The sequence below is a fragment of the Petromyzon marinus genome, chromosome 18 (assembly GCF_048934315.1).
Source record: "Petromyzon marinus isolate PM22_M1 ecotype Great Lakes invasive population chromosome 18, UKy_Petmar_22M1.pri1.0, whole genome shotgun sequence".
In the NCBI taxonomy this organism is placed as follows: Eukaryota; Metazoa; Chordata; class Hyperoartia; order Petromyzontiformes; family Petromyzontidae; genus Petromyzon; species Petromyzon marinus.
Window position 1 is genome coordinate 3320297 of NC_133684.1, and position 16674 is coordinate 3336970.

General features: G+C 40.9%; 1 protein-coding gene across 3 annotated transcripts in view; it reads left to right on the plus strand.

The window, feature by feature from the left end:
* Positions 1-16674, plus strand: part of PAN3 (poly(A) specific ribonuclease subunit PAN3) — a 33125-nt gene that overhangs the window by 11201 nt on the left and 5250 nt on the right. For all 3 annotated transcript variants that reach the window (XM_032956513.2, XM_032956514.2, XM_032956515.2), the window contains 11 exons: positions 776-880; positions 1687-1744; positions 2795-2953; positions 3541-3657; positions 4317-4418; positions 8980-9145; positions 10000-10087; positions 11340-11479; positions 12313-12442; positions 13287-13351; positions 14122-14260. In XM_032956513.2, the coding sequence (XP_032812404.2) occupies positions 776-880; positions 1687-1744; positions 2795-2953; positions 3541-3657; positions 4317-4418; positions 8980-9145; positions 10000-10087; positions 11340-11479; positions 12313-12442; positions 13287-13351; positions 14122-14260 (1269 nt within the window). The remainder of the gene's footprint in view (positions 1-775; positions 881-1686; positions 1745-2794; positions 2954-3540; positions 3658-4316; positions 4419-8979; positions 9146-9999; positions 10088-11339; positions 11480-12312; positions 12443-13286; positions 13352-14121; positions 14261-16674) is intronic.

A 16674-nucleotide genomic window follows, 5' to 3' on the forward strand; every position in this document is an offset into this window, starting at 1 on the left:
CAGAACTTACACAAGCTTGACAAGGGAAGGCTCTCATTGAGCAATGGACTGACAAAAGGGCTGTGCATGTGACATGTACATTCAACAAAAATCGATGCTGGAAGCCTGTATTCTTCGTGGCACAGCTGTTTGTTATAATCTATACCTCGTGTATAATAATGTGTACACAGGATTAATATACTGTATACACATATGTGCTCTCTTTTAGTGCTGGTAAAGGTAGTTCTGATATTTACATGGCATTAATCATCATCTATAATGAATATTTAGAATTTCCTTTACCTTAATTTTGCCCACAAAACTCACTGAGTGCCAAGGCTCTTATTCAGGAGGGTCTTGCATTGGGATGTTTTACGATTTCTGTTCATGAGTGTTTTGACTTGTGGAAATAGACTGGATTATCTCTCACAAGCACTAGTACAGCTTGATTGAATGTTCACTCTCATTTAACATATGGATGTATTGGCGGTGCACCGGTGCAGCATAACACACCGGTCCTCATAAACTGTCTAAAATCTAAATTTTAACTTCTTCCGACTGGTAATAGGTTTTTACCCTTTTATCTGGCACCAAAACTGACACCTTTGTACAAGGGATCAGTCTTCCGACTGCTTCGACATCACGAGAACCGATTTTGACGCACCCCACAAGATTTTTTGACCGGGGTTGTGAATCGCAGGAACTTAATTATAGCTAAAATGTTGCTTTTTTTTATACCGTGCACCGGTGTACCGCCAATATGTTCATTTGCGTAACAGTGAATTGTTGTTGGCAGGTTTTCCCTTCCTATCATGTGTATCCTTCTCCCTCGGCACAAGTGGCATACATGCAGCCCAAGGCGAATGCCCCTTCTTTCTTCATGATGGACGAGCTGCGGCAGGTGTGCTTTCACTCTTCTCACACGATGGGACAAACCTCAACGTCGTCATCAGCATACCGCGATGGAAACTTTCAGCCATTTGAAAATATTTATAATACACGCACATTGTTATCATGAGTTTGTAACAAGAAAAAAAATCAGTTTTGCGATTGGATGACTCTCATTCAAGCACCGGTGGTGGTTTGTACTTTTTTTCCCACACGCCATGGATGGTAACTTTGCAGTAGATGATGGTTCTTTTATAAGCAACGGTGCACTATAGAAACTAGTTGCTTTAGCAGTATGTTACGCTGTATTGCTACTAATTTTAACAGTGCCCTTTAGAAACTGTTTGAGAGTTTTTGTGCTTAACTGGCCTCTTCCCTCAGGACATTTATGGAGGTCTAATTTCCCAATAAGTGTTGTTGATATTTAATAACCTTATGAAAACATGCGACATTGCCCTTCATATTCATTGCAAAAGGTGTTGGTTTGGCTTATAAAACTGCCAGCAACAGGCCTCGGGGGTAGTTACTTTAGAGCCATCACAATTTAAACATGAAACCCACTGCCTATAGTATCTCAGGAAGGCTTCTGCACGTCCAAATTTACTATGAGCCACTTTTTGTAATATGGGTGGGTGATTGTGGGTAGCCATGATAACATAGGTAAAACTATGCTCACTTAGTGTTCGCAAAAAAAATCAGTGCTTATGAATTTGCCAAATCATATTTGCACTCGCAGCGCAGTTCTCAAGAGAAAATTGTCCAATAGTTCAAACAGAATGTGTAAAAAAAAATGTAAAATAGGATTTTTATTTTTGGCAGGATCTAATCAACAGACATCTCTTAACCATGGCTCAGATAGACCAAGCTGAAAACCCGGGTAAGTGTTTTTTGTCACACAAATCCTTTGAATGTACTGTAGCACACGTAATATTTTCTTATCTTTATCCTTGCAGCATTCATGTTATTGGTTTTCATTGCTTCATGAGTGTACGTGTGTATGCCGTGAGGATGTCTGATTTTACTTGGTTCGTTGCAGTGTTAGTTGGTTTTCATTGCTTCATGAGTGTACGTGTGTATGCCGTAAGGATGTCTGACTTTTCTTGGTTCGTTGCAGTGTTAGTTGGTTTTCATTGCTTCATGAGTGTACGTGTGTATGCCGTGAGGATGTCTGATTTTACTTGGTTCGTTGCGTTGTTAGTTGGTTTGGAACACTGCACATCCTTTTTTGGCAGATGTGACCTTTTGGGTCAGTGACCGATGCCTGATTTTCATGTCCGCTAATGTGGTTACATTGGGCAAGCCTTCACGCATCAAAGCATAGTTATTGTATATAATTTCAAATTAAAGTGGCCTAGTTCCTAAAAATCAGTCTTGGTGTGGACCGTGATTTGTTTGCAAGAAAGTGTTATGTATATAAAGCAAATGTGTACAAAAAAATCACTTATGTTTTGTGTGCCCTTCTGCACTGTATTTAAGTTGAAGTCATGTTCAGATTGACATTTTAAAAATAAAAATGAACAACACACGATTGCTTAATCAAAGGACAATGCATGCTACTTTTGTGTCCAGTTTTATTACGTGGTGTACTTGCATATAATTCTGGAACCCATGGATATTTTGTATTCAAGAAATAGTACAATCTCTTTTTAAATAGCTTTGAAGTCACAGATTTGATTCTAATTCAAGTTTTAAAAAAATGGTGGTACTTTGTATAAACCGTCACATTTATTGCCCATAGTTGCACTTTAAAAGCTGATTTCACATTACAACATTATCAAGAGTTAGTCCTAACCTTTGAGTTTCAACACATCGTTGCACATATAATATCAGTTGAGCATGCCTCATTGTGTCGCAGCCTCCAGGTGAGAAGTTGCATATCAGACGTTATTGTTAAACAACCACGGGCTCCCACGTTTTCCATTTTCAGACATCCCAGCAGAGGTGGACAACTATCACAGTCTGTTTCCACTGGAGCCACCACAGACGAACCCAATGCAGAAGTCTGGCACCTTTGGCTACACCACCACCTGCTACAAGGCAGTCAGCAGCAAAGATGGCATGGCTTACTGCCTGCGTCGCATTCATGGTGAGACGTTTCAAGAGTTCCGCTGAAATCCATGCTCGGAGACAATTCTTTCGGAGGCAGAGATTTATTTTACCAGCTGTGGTGTAAGATTATGCATTGACAATATGCGTACACTCTAAAATACATGCTCGGATTCTAGTTTCCATCTTAATAAAAAATAGCCTCAAGCACATAAAGACTGTCGAGCTGAGATTGCATCGGTACTTAATTTTTTAGGTTTCCAGTTTTATATTTTATTCTGACAATTAAATATTGTGCATGTTATAATTACCTACAAATGGCCTGTTTTACAAACGTGTTCTTTTCTAAAGTTAGTGTATATTAGTGTATATTTTTGTAATAGCTTTGCTTTCCAATATTTAATTTATATCAGTAGATTATATTTAATATTAAACACTTGTGCTCTTGGATGATAAAGGTAATCCTTTTCACGGATGAACATAATAAGGGCAGAGATTGATGACAAACTTTCCGCACGTAAGACATGAGTCACCGAAAGCTGCGGGATGAGTGCTCTGCACAAATGACTGACACCTCCACATTTGTATGGCACCTGTTCATAACTTCTGCCTTTGGGTTGTGTGTAGGCTACCGTCTGACGAACACCAAGTGCATGATTCTCATCGACATGTGGAAAAAGCAACAGCACTCGAACATCGTGGCCTTGCGAGAGGTTTTCACCACCAAGGCATTCGGCGAGCATTGTAAGAGTCTTGCTGTGCTTTCCAGGAGAGAGAGACAAAAACATATTTGAAAACATATTGCCGAATATTTGCTCCTTTCTTTAAGATGACTCCTATAGTCTCTTGAATTGTGAAAATATGTTTTCACTTCATTGTCATTCATTTCCTAGCATGCATAAGAAGTGTTATTTTTTTTGGTCTGCTTAATCGGATTTTTTTTGTTGCATTGAATCAATAATGATTGTGGTTCAAGCTTCCTTGAATCTGTGTTGAAAAGGATTTCAGGTGGGCCCTAATTGCTGATTTTCAGCGTTAATGTCTCTTGAGGAAAATGGGTAACATCTGGCATTCTGCAATACAATATATGCCTTTACGTTTATGTAAGCGTTACTGTTTAAACAAAACACTAAGGATTTTGAAAAAAATATAAACACCATGTTCATTGTTGGAAGTGTTTACGATGATTTACTGTAGCCCCTAATTACTGGCTTTCAGCATCATTATAGTCCATGTAGAAATATAGGTACATCAGGCAATCTGCAGTAAATGCATTCGCTTTAATATGAACATTTAGTTTTTATTTACGAATACTGTGATTTTTTGCAAAAACAGACATACCACACTGTCGGAAGTGATTATGCTGCATAGTCATTGGTGTAAAAAAACGCAATGTTTTGCAGCCCTTGTGTTTGCGCACGACTTTCACGCGGGAGCTGAAACTCTCATGAGCAAGCACTTCAGTGACCCCAACGCAGACGCCTTCTTCAACAAGAGAAAGTGGGGTGAGAGCACGGAGCACACTTAGCCGATGTGCACATCGCAGAGACGCTTGTGCTAATTTCTCACAAACCATGAAGTTTACATCAGAGCAGTAGAAAAATGGTAGCCATATCTATTGAAAGCAGGGATCTGATTTCTGCTTAAGGTTAGAGTGGGCCAAGATGTCGTTCGATTCCATTCTTACATTTGGCAATATGCTCAGGAGCTAATTGCTTATGTCAAGATCTCCTGGCCACGAGGAGGCTTCAGGAGAGAGTTTGTGTAGTTTTGCTATTCCTCCATTGAAGGCGCATGGACTACGGTGGTTTCCTATATGGTCCATAGTTTGTGTTGTGTGGGCACAGTTGCACTGGCTTGTCTTTAATTTTTCATTGATGCAGGAGATGTAGACATTGGCCAAAACCAGGAGGTGCGATGTTTGGGTTTGAGATCCGCGTTGTTCCACTCTGTTCGCCAGCATTCTTTCGGATCTGGGTGACATTCTATGATGGTGACAGCAGCGCGATCCCAGAAGGGGGATCGGGACTTGAGTTGGTGGCAAGGTACATTGTTGTGGTCTTGGTTAATCAGTCAGCTGGCTTTGGAAAGAAAACGTATAAACTTGTAAATTTACATGTCTGCAGATAATTAATTGGTAGTAGAATATTCGTCCCAACCGGGAGCTAGGGGATTAGTTTTGGTTTCAGTGTTCCGGTTTTGATGCACATTGCATCATGTAATTGTGCATCTGGCAGTTTTATGTACAAGCTCCTGGACTAGGTTGGAGCACAATACTCAGTGGCAATACTCAATTCCACTGAGGAAATCGGTGCCATGGCGGCGGTTCTCAGCACATAAGCTTCAGGTCGTTCCTGCAAGTTTCTTTCGTTTTGCAAGTTTTTGCCTGGTGCAACAAGGGCCATGTCATTTGCATATATGGACTTGTGAGGTTATGTACTTGGGGAGGTCACTTTCATATGTTAAATAGTGATGGTGCTAGGATAGAGCCTTGAGGAAGGCCACTGTTTATCATTCTCTTGCGGTATTGTTGCAGAGCATCTCATCGATTGGGTGTACATTAGAACGGCGTCCGATGATTTAGGTTAACTTCAGCAGAAGGCCACGATGCCAAACAGTGTCATAGGCAGCAGAGAGGTCAGTTTTCTGTTGATTCTGGAAACCAGTTTCAATGAGGGTGGTGAAAGCAACGATCTGTTCACAGCAGCAGCAGCTACGGCCTGTTGGGAATCCGGCTTGTATGGGAGGCAGTTTGGGATCGATAATGGGGGAAAGTGTGGCAAGCGTGGCACGTTCCATCAGCCTGGTGGAGGTGGAGGACAAGAGCCATCATGGCCTGTAGCTGGAGGGCAAGTTGCTGTTTTCTAGGTCACAGTATGGCAATGACTTTGGCTTGCTTCCATTCTTTCGGGATTTTGCCTGTCCTGTGTTTGACAGTGAACGATGTCGTTAACGTCTCTGTTTTGACAACGTATGGCCGAGGTTTTTGTTAGGATGGTCTTGGCCGCACTCTGGGTAGTGTGTGACTTGATGGCGGAAGGGCTGTGGGTGGAAAATATATATCCGTATTGATATTTTTTGAGAATTTAGAAGCCACTGATTTTCTATATTTTTGAGTCTTAATGTAATGTAGGGCTCTGAATGTCACGTATTTGAAGTCTAACTTCCATGTGACTTGTCTTTGTGACTTGCTGCAAACATTTTGTGCATGTTACACACATGATTCGATGCGATACATCAGGGGTCACCAAAATTTTTTCACAGCGGGCCGGATAACTGATAGAATGATGAGCGCGGGCCGCAATAATCATTCTGTTCAATACTTGGGGGTGGGAAAGATGCGTATTTGTGTGTGTTGCCATGGAAACCATGGTAACGTCAGAGCGTAGGCGGAGCTACCACGAGCCGGGGAAGGACTTAGGATGGCGCGAAATAAGCAAACATTACAATAAACAAGAACATCTAGATACAATAATTTAAAATTGAAAATAGTAAATTTAAGGCACATAGCAGTAAGGAGGTCTTCGCACGCGTGAAGATCTCCTAGTATTCTAAACATTTAAATTTAAATTGTATCACAACGCCTCGTGTTCCATACGTTTTATCAACCAAATTCAAGTACCGTCGGCGGGCCTGATGGACTGACGTCGCGGGCCGGATCCGGCCCGCGGGCCGTAGTTTGGTGACCCCTGCGATACATGCATCGAATCATGTGTGTAAGAATCAATCTTTTCCAATAAATGTGCATTGTAATGCGTTCATGTGATCCCCTGGAACCACAGTGGCTGCTATATTCACCGCATGGTAAAAAAAAAAAATGTGTGTGTTGAATCACGACAATTCATCAAAATGTAAGGGTGGTGAACCATACCCCTACCATACAATCTGTGCCTTTTACAACCTTTGTTATTAACTCTAATCACATATTACATAGGAATAGGTTTTACCCTTTTAACTGGCACAAAAACTGACACCTTTATTCAAGGCATCATGTTTGCAATAACCACAACACAAGCAGTCAAAATGCAAACAAAAAAGACAACTCTGATAATAATATGCACTGTCCTTGAATTTGATTGGTCCACACCCGAGACAGCTTTTCTTAGAGCCTAGTCTCCATTGGTGTTGTTTTTTGTGCCAGTTAAAAGGGTAAAACCTATTCCTATATCTTGTTTCTGGCAAAGGAGGTCTCATAATGTAAACACATATTACATGTTTAAGCATTAGATGTGTTCTTCATTTGTGTACCCTGACATAGCTTATTTCTTTTGGCCCATGTTAAATATCAAAATGACATCTTTATTCAGAAGCATCATGCAAACTGCTTTTGTGGTTATTCTATTTTTTATACTTCTAACTAATAGTAATGTTGCCATTTGACAAAGTGGTTTATACTTGATGAAGAGGATGACACAATTCATATGCTGCTGAATGCTCAAATACCATAAGTTAGGAAGCGGTTAATTGTCTTCCTGTGCACTGTGGAAACAGCTTGCTGAAAGTTAGTCAACAGAAAACCTCAATCCTACATCACTTCCATATATTTTTCTTTGCATGAGTGGTTGGGCAACTGTTCCTATGAATATCTTCCCAACTGCATTTCTAAAATGTCCACATTGTTGGTTTAAAAAAATGCATTTCTACAATATTGTTTCAAGAAATCTTGATTTGAAGCTTTCGTGACTGCAGGAATCCATACTCTTTGGTTCTTTCGGTAAAGTCACGTAGGTAGAAAAATAATAAAATATGTTATTATCTTTCACGAAAGATTTATGGTTGATGTTGCCTTTCTGATTTATTTTTGTTCAATTTAACTTTAGGGGATGTGTTGAATCATGTTTTTTTTACAGTCTAGTGTTTAACAAAAAAAAACCTTCCCTGCTTTGTTCCACCTTGGTTCATGCATAGAAATATAGTCGGAACAAAAAAAATTGTTGTGGTTTTTATTTCCCTAAAATTGAACTCAATTCTCCATTCTTGTAATGTCCCCCTGCATGGTGTGGGGGCAGTACCGGGGTTGGGCATGCGACTTGCAGCCAATCAAAAGCGTTCTACAGGTCGATCGCTCACTGAGTCGTGCAATTCTCTCATGCATATATAAGAGCAATTTTGATTAAGCTACCCTTAATACAACTACTATACAATGCAATTTCGTGATGCTTCATTGACAGTGCTGCACAAGTACAGAAAGAACCCGTCAAGACATTCATCAATAGCATTGCATTAACAGAAAAAAAATCTGTAAAGACAATTTTTTTGGGTACATACATTTTTTTATGTGTTATTAAGAAGGGCCATTGCCTAAAGGATCGCTTTTATTTTATTTTAAGGCACTGTTATTGACGAATTTGAATAATGTTATACAGCATTCTCAGTAAGCATTTTACAATGGCAATATTCTCAAATTAGCATTTGCACTGTCCTGCTTTCGGAAATATTTGAGTTTCAGAAGGCCTCATTCTATACATCTTTGTTACTGATGTCTATGAAACTAGTATGCTATGTTCTGACCATATCCACCTTGTAAACAATCTTTAAAAATACATATCCAGCTATCTGAAGATATTAGTGGACTTGGCAGTCAGCGAGATTGTGGCTATAAAATCGCCTGTCATTGTTCACAAGAACAGGTCACTGTGTCCTGTTGCTTCATATTACATGTGGCATGAGAGTATTGTAGAAGTTAACAGTGGCCTTTTAAAAGCTAGAAAGAAGGCATAGAGATTGACTTACCTTTAGTTGGAAATCGCCTTTTACACTTGACTTTTTAACTTTGAATAATGTTGAATATACAAATAGTTTTAAATTGATGAATAATCAGTTTTCTGTTCACAAGTATGAGTATCAAACAATTTTACTAAACATCATTATTAAGACACCGCATTGTTAAGTTGAAATTCCGTCGATGTCCTTCTCTGCCCTCAATGTCAACTCGATGTATGACATACTCGAAAAGCAATGCCTCCTGTGTGTTGTTTTAATCCTTGTTATGTTATTTTCGAATATCACACTCGTACATGTTGAGTTACTTAAGACATTGAAAGGCCATATTGCCTATGCCTGCAGGTCAGGTGAATGGACCCCTCCCTCGGCAGCATGCCGGCTTACTGCCCGAGTCTCTCATCTGGGCATACGTGGTGCAGCTGAGCTCGGCCCTGCGCACCGTGCATTCGGCTGGCCTGGCCTGCCGCGTCATGCACCCCAGCAAGATCCTAGTTGGAGGGAAAACACGGTAGGGACTTTGCCACACTCTTGTCAAAGAATGCGATGCCGTTTATTAGCTGTATTGGTAAACCTGTCGCCCAACAGCTTCTAACCGCTTTCCAGCAGTCTTATCCCAGAATACATTTTGAAATTTTTGCCAAGCTCTTGCCTAAACAGGGTAACATTTACTTCAGACGAACAGCTAAAATAAAATCCAGGACAGTTCGGAAGTCACATCTGAGCAATAAGTCATTTTGGGTGACCCTTAACATGTATACATTTACATAATAGCTGTGTTAATAACCATGGGATATGAAATAAAACCATCACTTTTATTGGTTTTTATTTGATTGTCTTGGACTGATTGGCTCGGTTTGGTCTTTTGCTTAATTTAATGTATTAAAGAGGCACATTGAGCACAGTTTTCATTACTCGGTTGTGGCAATGAACGCACTGCACTGCAACATAATATTAGAGGTTATTCACTTGTGAATACAACGTGTAGTAAAGCTCGCATGCAAACACGACTCCACACTTTTTAAACATGGCATATTTGTTTCTGTGCTCGAGTTATTTAATATCAACATTTACATCTTCTTGCTTGTACACAGTTTTGCATGTTTATTCCAGAAGTAATTAATTTCTGACTTGGACCTGTTCTCAGAAATAAATGTACTCTCAATGGGCTCTTCCCTTTTTATAAATAAACTTTGAAAAATACATTTTCTGAGCACGTTGGCCACTTCTTGGGTTGAATCAGGGGGCATCGCCACACACTTCATTACCAACGTTGATCATCGGCTGTGCTAATTACCCCGCATCATCTCTGCATTCCCGATGGCAAATTAAACAGTTACGCTTGTACTCTCGTTGCATTAACAGGTTACGTGTGAACTGCGTGGGGATTTTCGACGTGCTCACTTTCGACGGCACCCAAGCTTCCCCGCTGGCACTAATCCCACAGTACCAGGTCGGTGCACAGTGTGCGCGTAAGACGTGCCTGTGTGGCGACGGCAGCTTTACGCTGGTGCTCTCTTTACCACTGGGAGCTCCAGTGATGGGCACTAAGCCATCGTGGCAAATGAGACATTTCCAGGATACAAATTCCAGTGGCACAATTCTGAAAGGTGCCGTGGTCGTGTGGCGACACCCAGCGTTTCAGACTTGCATGACTCTTGTCCTCCGCTGCCACACTGCGTCTTGTGGTTTTTATTCATGCCCAACTGAGCTCTCATTTATTCTTCACTGAAGTGACATTTCATTATTTGGACCTTTTTCCAGCTACTGAGCAGTTGGACAATTCATGTTTGCAATTAAACCTGCAGAATGTGTGGCTCACTAGGGCCGGAGGATAGCGCCTTTAGTTTATGACGTTATTATTTAAAGTAATGGGACCGTGTGTAATTTTCCGCAGGGATATTTAGATATGTTATAGTTTATATTCATACAAGTTATCTACTATAAATATAACATAAAGTAGTTTGATGTTATTTGCATGAATCTTATATTATTAGATATAAGCATGTATAAGCATAATAATCGAGTTTTATGCTTTGAATTTGTGCATATGCATACCTGTCAACCCCTTATCAGTGCCTACCTTATTACAGACCAATTCAGACCTTATTGGTCACCCCGTGCCCTTATAAATCTCAACGTTCACCCTACAAAGTCCCATCACAAGGGAGAGACACAAACAAAACCCATTTTTTGCCCGTATTGAAACGGCTGTACGCCGTATGGACCTGAAAGCTCAATTTCCCTGTACAAGAATACGGGTGGGTAAACCGTGTGGGTTGACACGGTATGCATATGCCTAGTCACATTATTATGGTTGCAGGAAGATGAAATTGGCTAAACAGTGTTATTTGTTTCATAAATGTTTCCGTATTCAAATCTAATTAGTCAAGTTACAATGTCCGTACATACACTATTACAATTATCTTTAGTCTACCTAAGTCTCCATGACTGGCTATTATCAACATCAGAATCGCTCTCATGAGCTTCACTGTCGGGCCATTCATCAGCAGATCACCGAGCGCTATCTGCAATTATAAAATGGTATGAGTTTAAGAGAGTACTTGGTTGCGGGGGAGAAGATAATAACAATAATAATGCATGCCCTTTGTTTATCTGTAAAAGCCACCTCCTCTTTTCCTTGGTCCATTATTCCATGTCCTCTTGACCCTTCTCAATAAAATCCTTGCTCTCCGTGCTTGCAGCAAGAGGATCTGACGACACTTGGCAAGATTGTGCTGTCTCTCTCGTGCAACTCCATGGTTGGGGTGCAGCGGGATAACATTTCCAAGGCGATGGAGCTCGTCACCCACAACTACTCCACAGACCTCAAGAACCTCATCATGTGAGAACCAACACTCTCAGACATTCCATCGATTGTATTTTTTTTCTGTTTGCTTTATTCTCCCGTTATGGTTTGGCAGCAGCATTCAGCATGCATGCATGCTGAATGCTGCTGGATAGAAGCACGCGCTTCCCGGTCCTCCTGTATTTACTCCGATGAGAGGTCTATTCGTTGTTTGTGGCTAGTCCTCGAAAGAAAGTAGAAGCAGCACAAGCTTTTTTACCAAAACAATATAAAAATTGTGTATGTTGGTCGTAGTGCTGTTGATTTAAAGTGTTCAAGTCCACGAAACAGAAATGTAAGGAGGAGAGAAAATGTCGCCAAGAAAAGCCGCTTGTCAAAAATAATTGCTAAAGACCGCCGGACCGATAGGGTTCTTGGCCGTCTTTTCCATTGCGCCTATGGCTTGGGCTTTTTGAAAACGTTTGCAAATTATCCAGGAGCCGTGTTGACAGAGAAATTGCTTCAAGGTTCAATGTACACACAGGCAAGTCAAGCTGCCGTTGTGAAGGTTATATAACTGCCGCAGTATAAATGCACACATACCTCCTTTGTGCACATTTATCACAATTCCATGCTGTTCATTTATACAGGGCTAACGGCTGTGCTTAAAACAGTCCAGGCGGAACATGCACACAAAGTCTTAAGGATTGTTTTGATGGACTTTTATACCCCAGGATGATTAGCCACTGAAAGTTTTTTTTTGCGTACGCTGCACGGTGGTTATTTTCACGGTACACCCTGCAGGCACCCGGGATAACGTCACTGTGGGTTTGAACTGCAAGAGCTCACGTTCCGCTCTTTACCTTTCATCCTCTCCGCTACCCCTGCAGTTACCTGCTGTCCAATCAGACGCGCCTCCGTAGCGTGAATGACATCATGCCAATGATCGGAGCGCGGTTTTACACGCAATTGGACGCGGCGCAGATGAGGAGCGACATCATTGAGGAAGAGCTTGCCAAGGTAATGTGTCCCCGGCGTCGTATTCTTGTACACCTCCTTTCTGCCGCTTATTAAGTTCTGGAAATGTGTTTTGTTTCCACCAGGGGGCATTACCAGCCTGCTTTATCCCACCATGCATGCAGCACTGCAGTTAAAAGTTCAAAGTCTGTTTTTAATGAATCGTGAGTTTGGCCAGCAGAGCATGCCAAACATAATCCCACACAATATATATGCAGTGCAATTTTATTTCTAAACGAAGTTATAAATTAACTAATAACGAATATGTATGTAAATAAAGTGTACATCATCTTAATTCATCACTATTATCATCAGCCATGATTAATTCACTGCTGGATGAAGACTTCCCTTGCAATCTCTAATGGTCCTACAATGCAACAATCCACGTAGCACCTACACACGAGCTGATTTCATCGCTCCATCCTTATTCTCACCCACCAGCCTCCATCCCTTCTAGAAACGTGTCCTACCCAAATTCGCTTAAGTTTCTTAACGTTTAAAACAATGTCTTTAACCAACGTATGTTTTCTAATTCATGTATGCCTCTTTCTGTCTCAGTGTAATTGCACCCATGTACCTCTTTGTTGCGTCCCATTTTAAGTTTTTGTTTATTTGATTAACACTGTTGAATGCCGTCGCCTCACTTTACATTTACTCTTGCGTGTATGCAGTACATGTGTTTGTATTTACGCTTTGCGGGAGCATTTGCCGTTATGTTTCGGAGCACAGGATGTGTTCAACAGATTTAGGAAGCAGCCCTTTGGTGGGCAGACAGAATCTTGCGCCGCGTGTCTCCCCGTGGCCAGCGGGTTTCTGAGCCAAGCTTTCCTGTTGTTGGCCATTGCAGGAAGTGCAGAACGGACGACTCTTCAGGCTGCTGTGTAAGCTCGGGACCATCAACGAGCGGCCTGAGTAAGACATGCCCCCTGCACCCATTGGGGACTTGCCCTCTCTCTGCGGTTTTTCCAGCTCGACTTTGTCTGGCAAGGCTCGCTCATAATAAATCTGCCCTCCTCAATGTCCCGTGAAGCGGGACTAAAAGGGCTGCTGTATGTTAGTTTCATGCATTCGCCACGTTAGATATGTGTTTTTTTTTGTTTCCCGCGGTACGGATCGGCATAGCTTGTTGATGCAATCGTGTTAAGCACCGTGTTGGAATCGGCACAAAGCAACCCACCTCTACAACAGTCCCCATTGACTAACGGGCACTAAAGAATAAAAGAGTTTGGCTCGATATAATGCATGTGCTTTGAACAACAAGGCAAGCATGTAGTTCAAGCTTGGGACAAGGTCCAGATACTCGCGTAATGAGCTTTTTATAACGTTAACCTTGAGCGTTGTTTACAATGCTAATCTATCCTCTCATGTACATGCAGTGGTGTGTACAGTATTAAGATTACATGTAGTGGACAAAAACTCACTACCGAAGTTTGTTACTTTTGTTTATGCTAATTAATTGTCCGACTTTGCAATAAAAGACACATTTGGTAGAGAAAAAAAATCCCAAAGCAAATTTACGCACCTTAAAAATAATTAGTCAGTTGCTGCATCCTTTACATTGGGATTTCCCGCATAAATGGAACAGCTTTTCCCCCAGATGTGTGTCGCTTCATGAACCTGAATGTGTGTGTTTTTACTCTGTTCATTGCGTGACATTATTTTTCATGTCCCGTGTGTCCAAGGTTCCAGAAGGACACCACCTGGTCAGAGACGGGCGATCGCTACCTCCTGAAGCTCTTCCGTGACCACTTATTCCACCAGGTGTCCGAGATGGGGGCTCCCTGGGTGGACATCGCTCACATAGTGCAGTGTGTCAACAAGGTGACTTCATCTGCACTCTGCCACGCATCAACATTCACGTCGCTGTTTCTGTGTCGGTCCATTGTTTCATTTTAGAGTATTCGGACAATTGTGTGAGGACATGTAGACTGAGAAGGAAAAATACAATTTTGCTTTCAAAGTTTTGGCTCGATGGCCTTCTTTATGGCTAATTCAGCTTAATATAGATCACCCTTAATTGCTGTAGTGTTTTTTGTAAAGCAGAAAAATATGCACCCTGAGTTTTTTTGTCTTGTGATGCTGGATTATGTTTTCAGACGTATTGAATTTAATCCGGTGAATATCCATTGTCAGCTGCTGAGTACAATTTCCTTGCAAGGTTGAAACAATTACAATTAAAGTTGAAAGCTCAAAGAATGTGAATAATACTAAAACATAAACCGCATTAAACTTTGCAACTTTTTTGGCAATGGAATTATTCGTGGAACAGTTTGGAAATTAGCACCGAGTGTGTGCGTCAGTTTAAGCTCATCCGATAGTTCATAGTGTTTCTTACCATTGTCGTGGCAAAACATAAGGATCCCACGACACTAACTTTTCCAGTCAAGTCAGCTGTTCCAAAAGCTTTCCTTAACTAAAACAGCATGTGTAACATATATTCCTTGGAAAATGGCCCTAGAAAACCCACATTTAAAAAAAAAATAAGACCAATTGTATAACATAGAGATCACTATTGAATTTACTTGGACATTAGACAGCACAACCTTTATTCATGAATGGAGCTTTGAAATTATAATTGTACATACTTTATAACGTGTCTTTCTCTTAAGGTATGTTTACAGTCGAAATTGATATATACAATTTTCTGCATTGGTAAATCAATGCACAAGTGCCTAAATTTAAATCGCTATCAGCGATAATTTGCAATTACGGGAACCACTTTACCGGTATTTTACGCATTGGGCGAGTGAGATACAATGGCTCTTTACTTGGAGCTACATGCCTCAACTGTGGGGGTCCCAGGTTGTCCAACACCACATCGAAGATTCATCAACGATCAACAATACTTTGAAGTTACTTTAAAAGTCATGGGATCACAAGATTGCCATAATGGCATGCCTGAATTCACCTTCAATTTTTTTTATTTTCGTGCATGAAGTTTCCGTGCACAAATGCCAAACTGTGTTTTTAATTAACACCACATATTGTCAGAACGCACCGACACATTCATTTGATGATTTTAATTTTCTATCAACTCAGGAAAGGTGCTCGCAATATATTCACATAAAAAGAAAACAGTTGTGAATTGTAAATGGTGTTGAACGTGCCAAATAGTCAAACCCATTCGTTTTCCCATTTAACAATATAATTTGATAATCTTGGTTCTTTCGGTACAGTCACGTAGAAGGGAAACAATAAAATAGTAAAAATATAAAACAATTTGAATTTGTTGATGCAAATAACAAATGTTAGCGTGGCTTAGATATATTAAGAAACCTCCCTGCTTGTTATTTTTTACAATAAACAGAATTACCCTTAATCTATGTAGCACACTTCACATCAATAAAGGTTATGCAGATTGCTTTAAATGAAGTAAAATGTGCATGGATACACAACACTGGGACGATGCATAATATATATTAGTTTAATAAATTAACAAAACAATGTACCTATCATGAAGACCAGCTACTAATGTCAGGGAATACGATGCCCGGCTCTTATTGTGTATTTGCATGACATTACAGATGCACTGAAGCTATGTTCGTTCTGGATTTGTTGCTGGAACAGCTGCTGGCCAGAAAATGTCGAGCACAAGCCGGCTTGCTCTTAAAATTAGTCATGCTTTGCCTCTCCGGTGAATTTCTGCCAAGGCCTTCAACTTGGCACATCACTGAATCATTACCAGCATTGCGACGTTTAGACAGACCCATTTGTTATAATTTGAATAAAATGTACGTGCTGTTAGTGGAAATCGTTTTGTTGTTTGCTAAGGAACACAGCTTTTTTTTTCGTCCTCTGATGCGTTTTTGGGTTGTGCCGCGCGTATTTTGTGCGGCATGATGTCCAACATTGTGCAGGGAGCTTCTTATTGATAGCAAACGGAAAAACGAAATGTGACCGTCAGCCATCGTTCTGAGCAATACACGACGCAACCTGAAACACATCGGAGATCTTTACGGCACAGCTGCAAACACCACTCCGTAGTACCGCTGTTGTTTCCTTCTCACACAACCCCCTTTTCCTGCGCCTTGTGACTCGAGTGATGCGCTTTAAACGGTGTGCCTAACCGTAATCACTTCAGAGGCGCGGGCACAACTCGGGATGCTGTGTGAAATAAATCGAGCTCAACTCTTGTAATTCCTGCTTGTCTTCTCTCTGGAGAGCTCATCCCAACAATGAGATCAGGCTGAATTCAGACAGCCTGCCAAAATTGGCAATTGCCCTGCTGTGTCTTG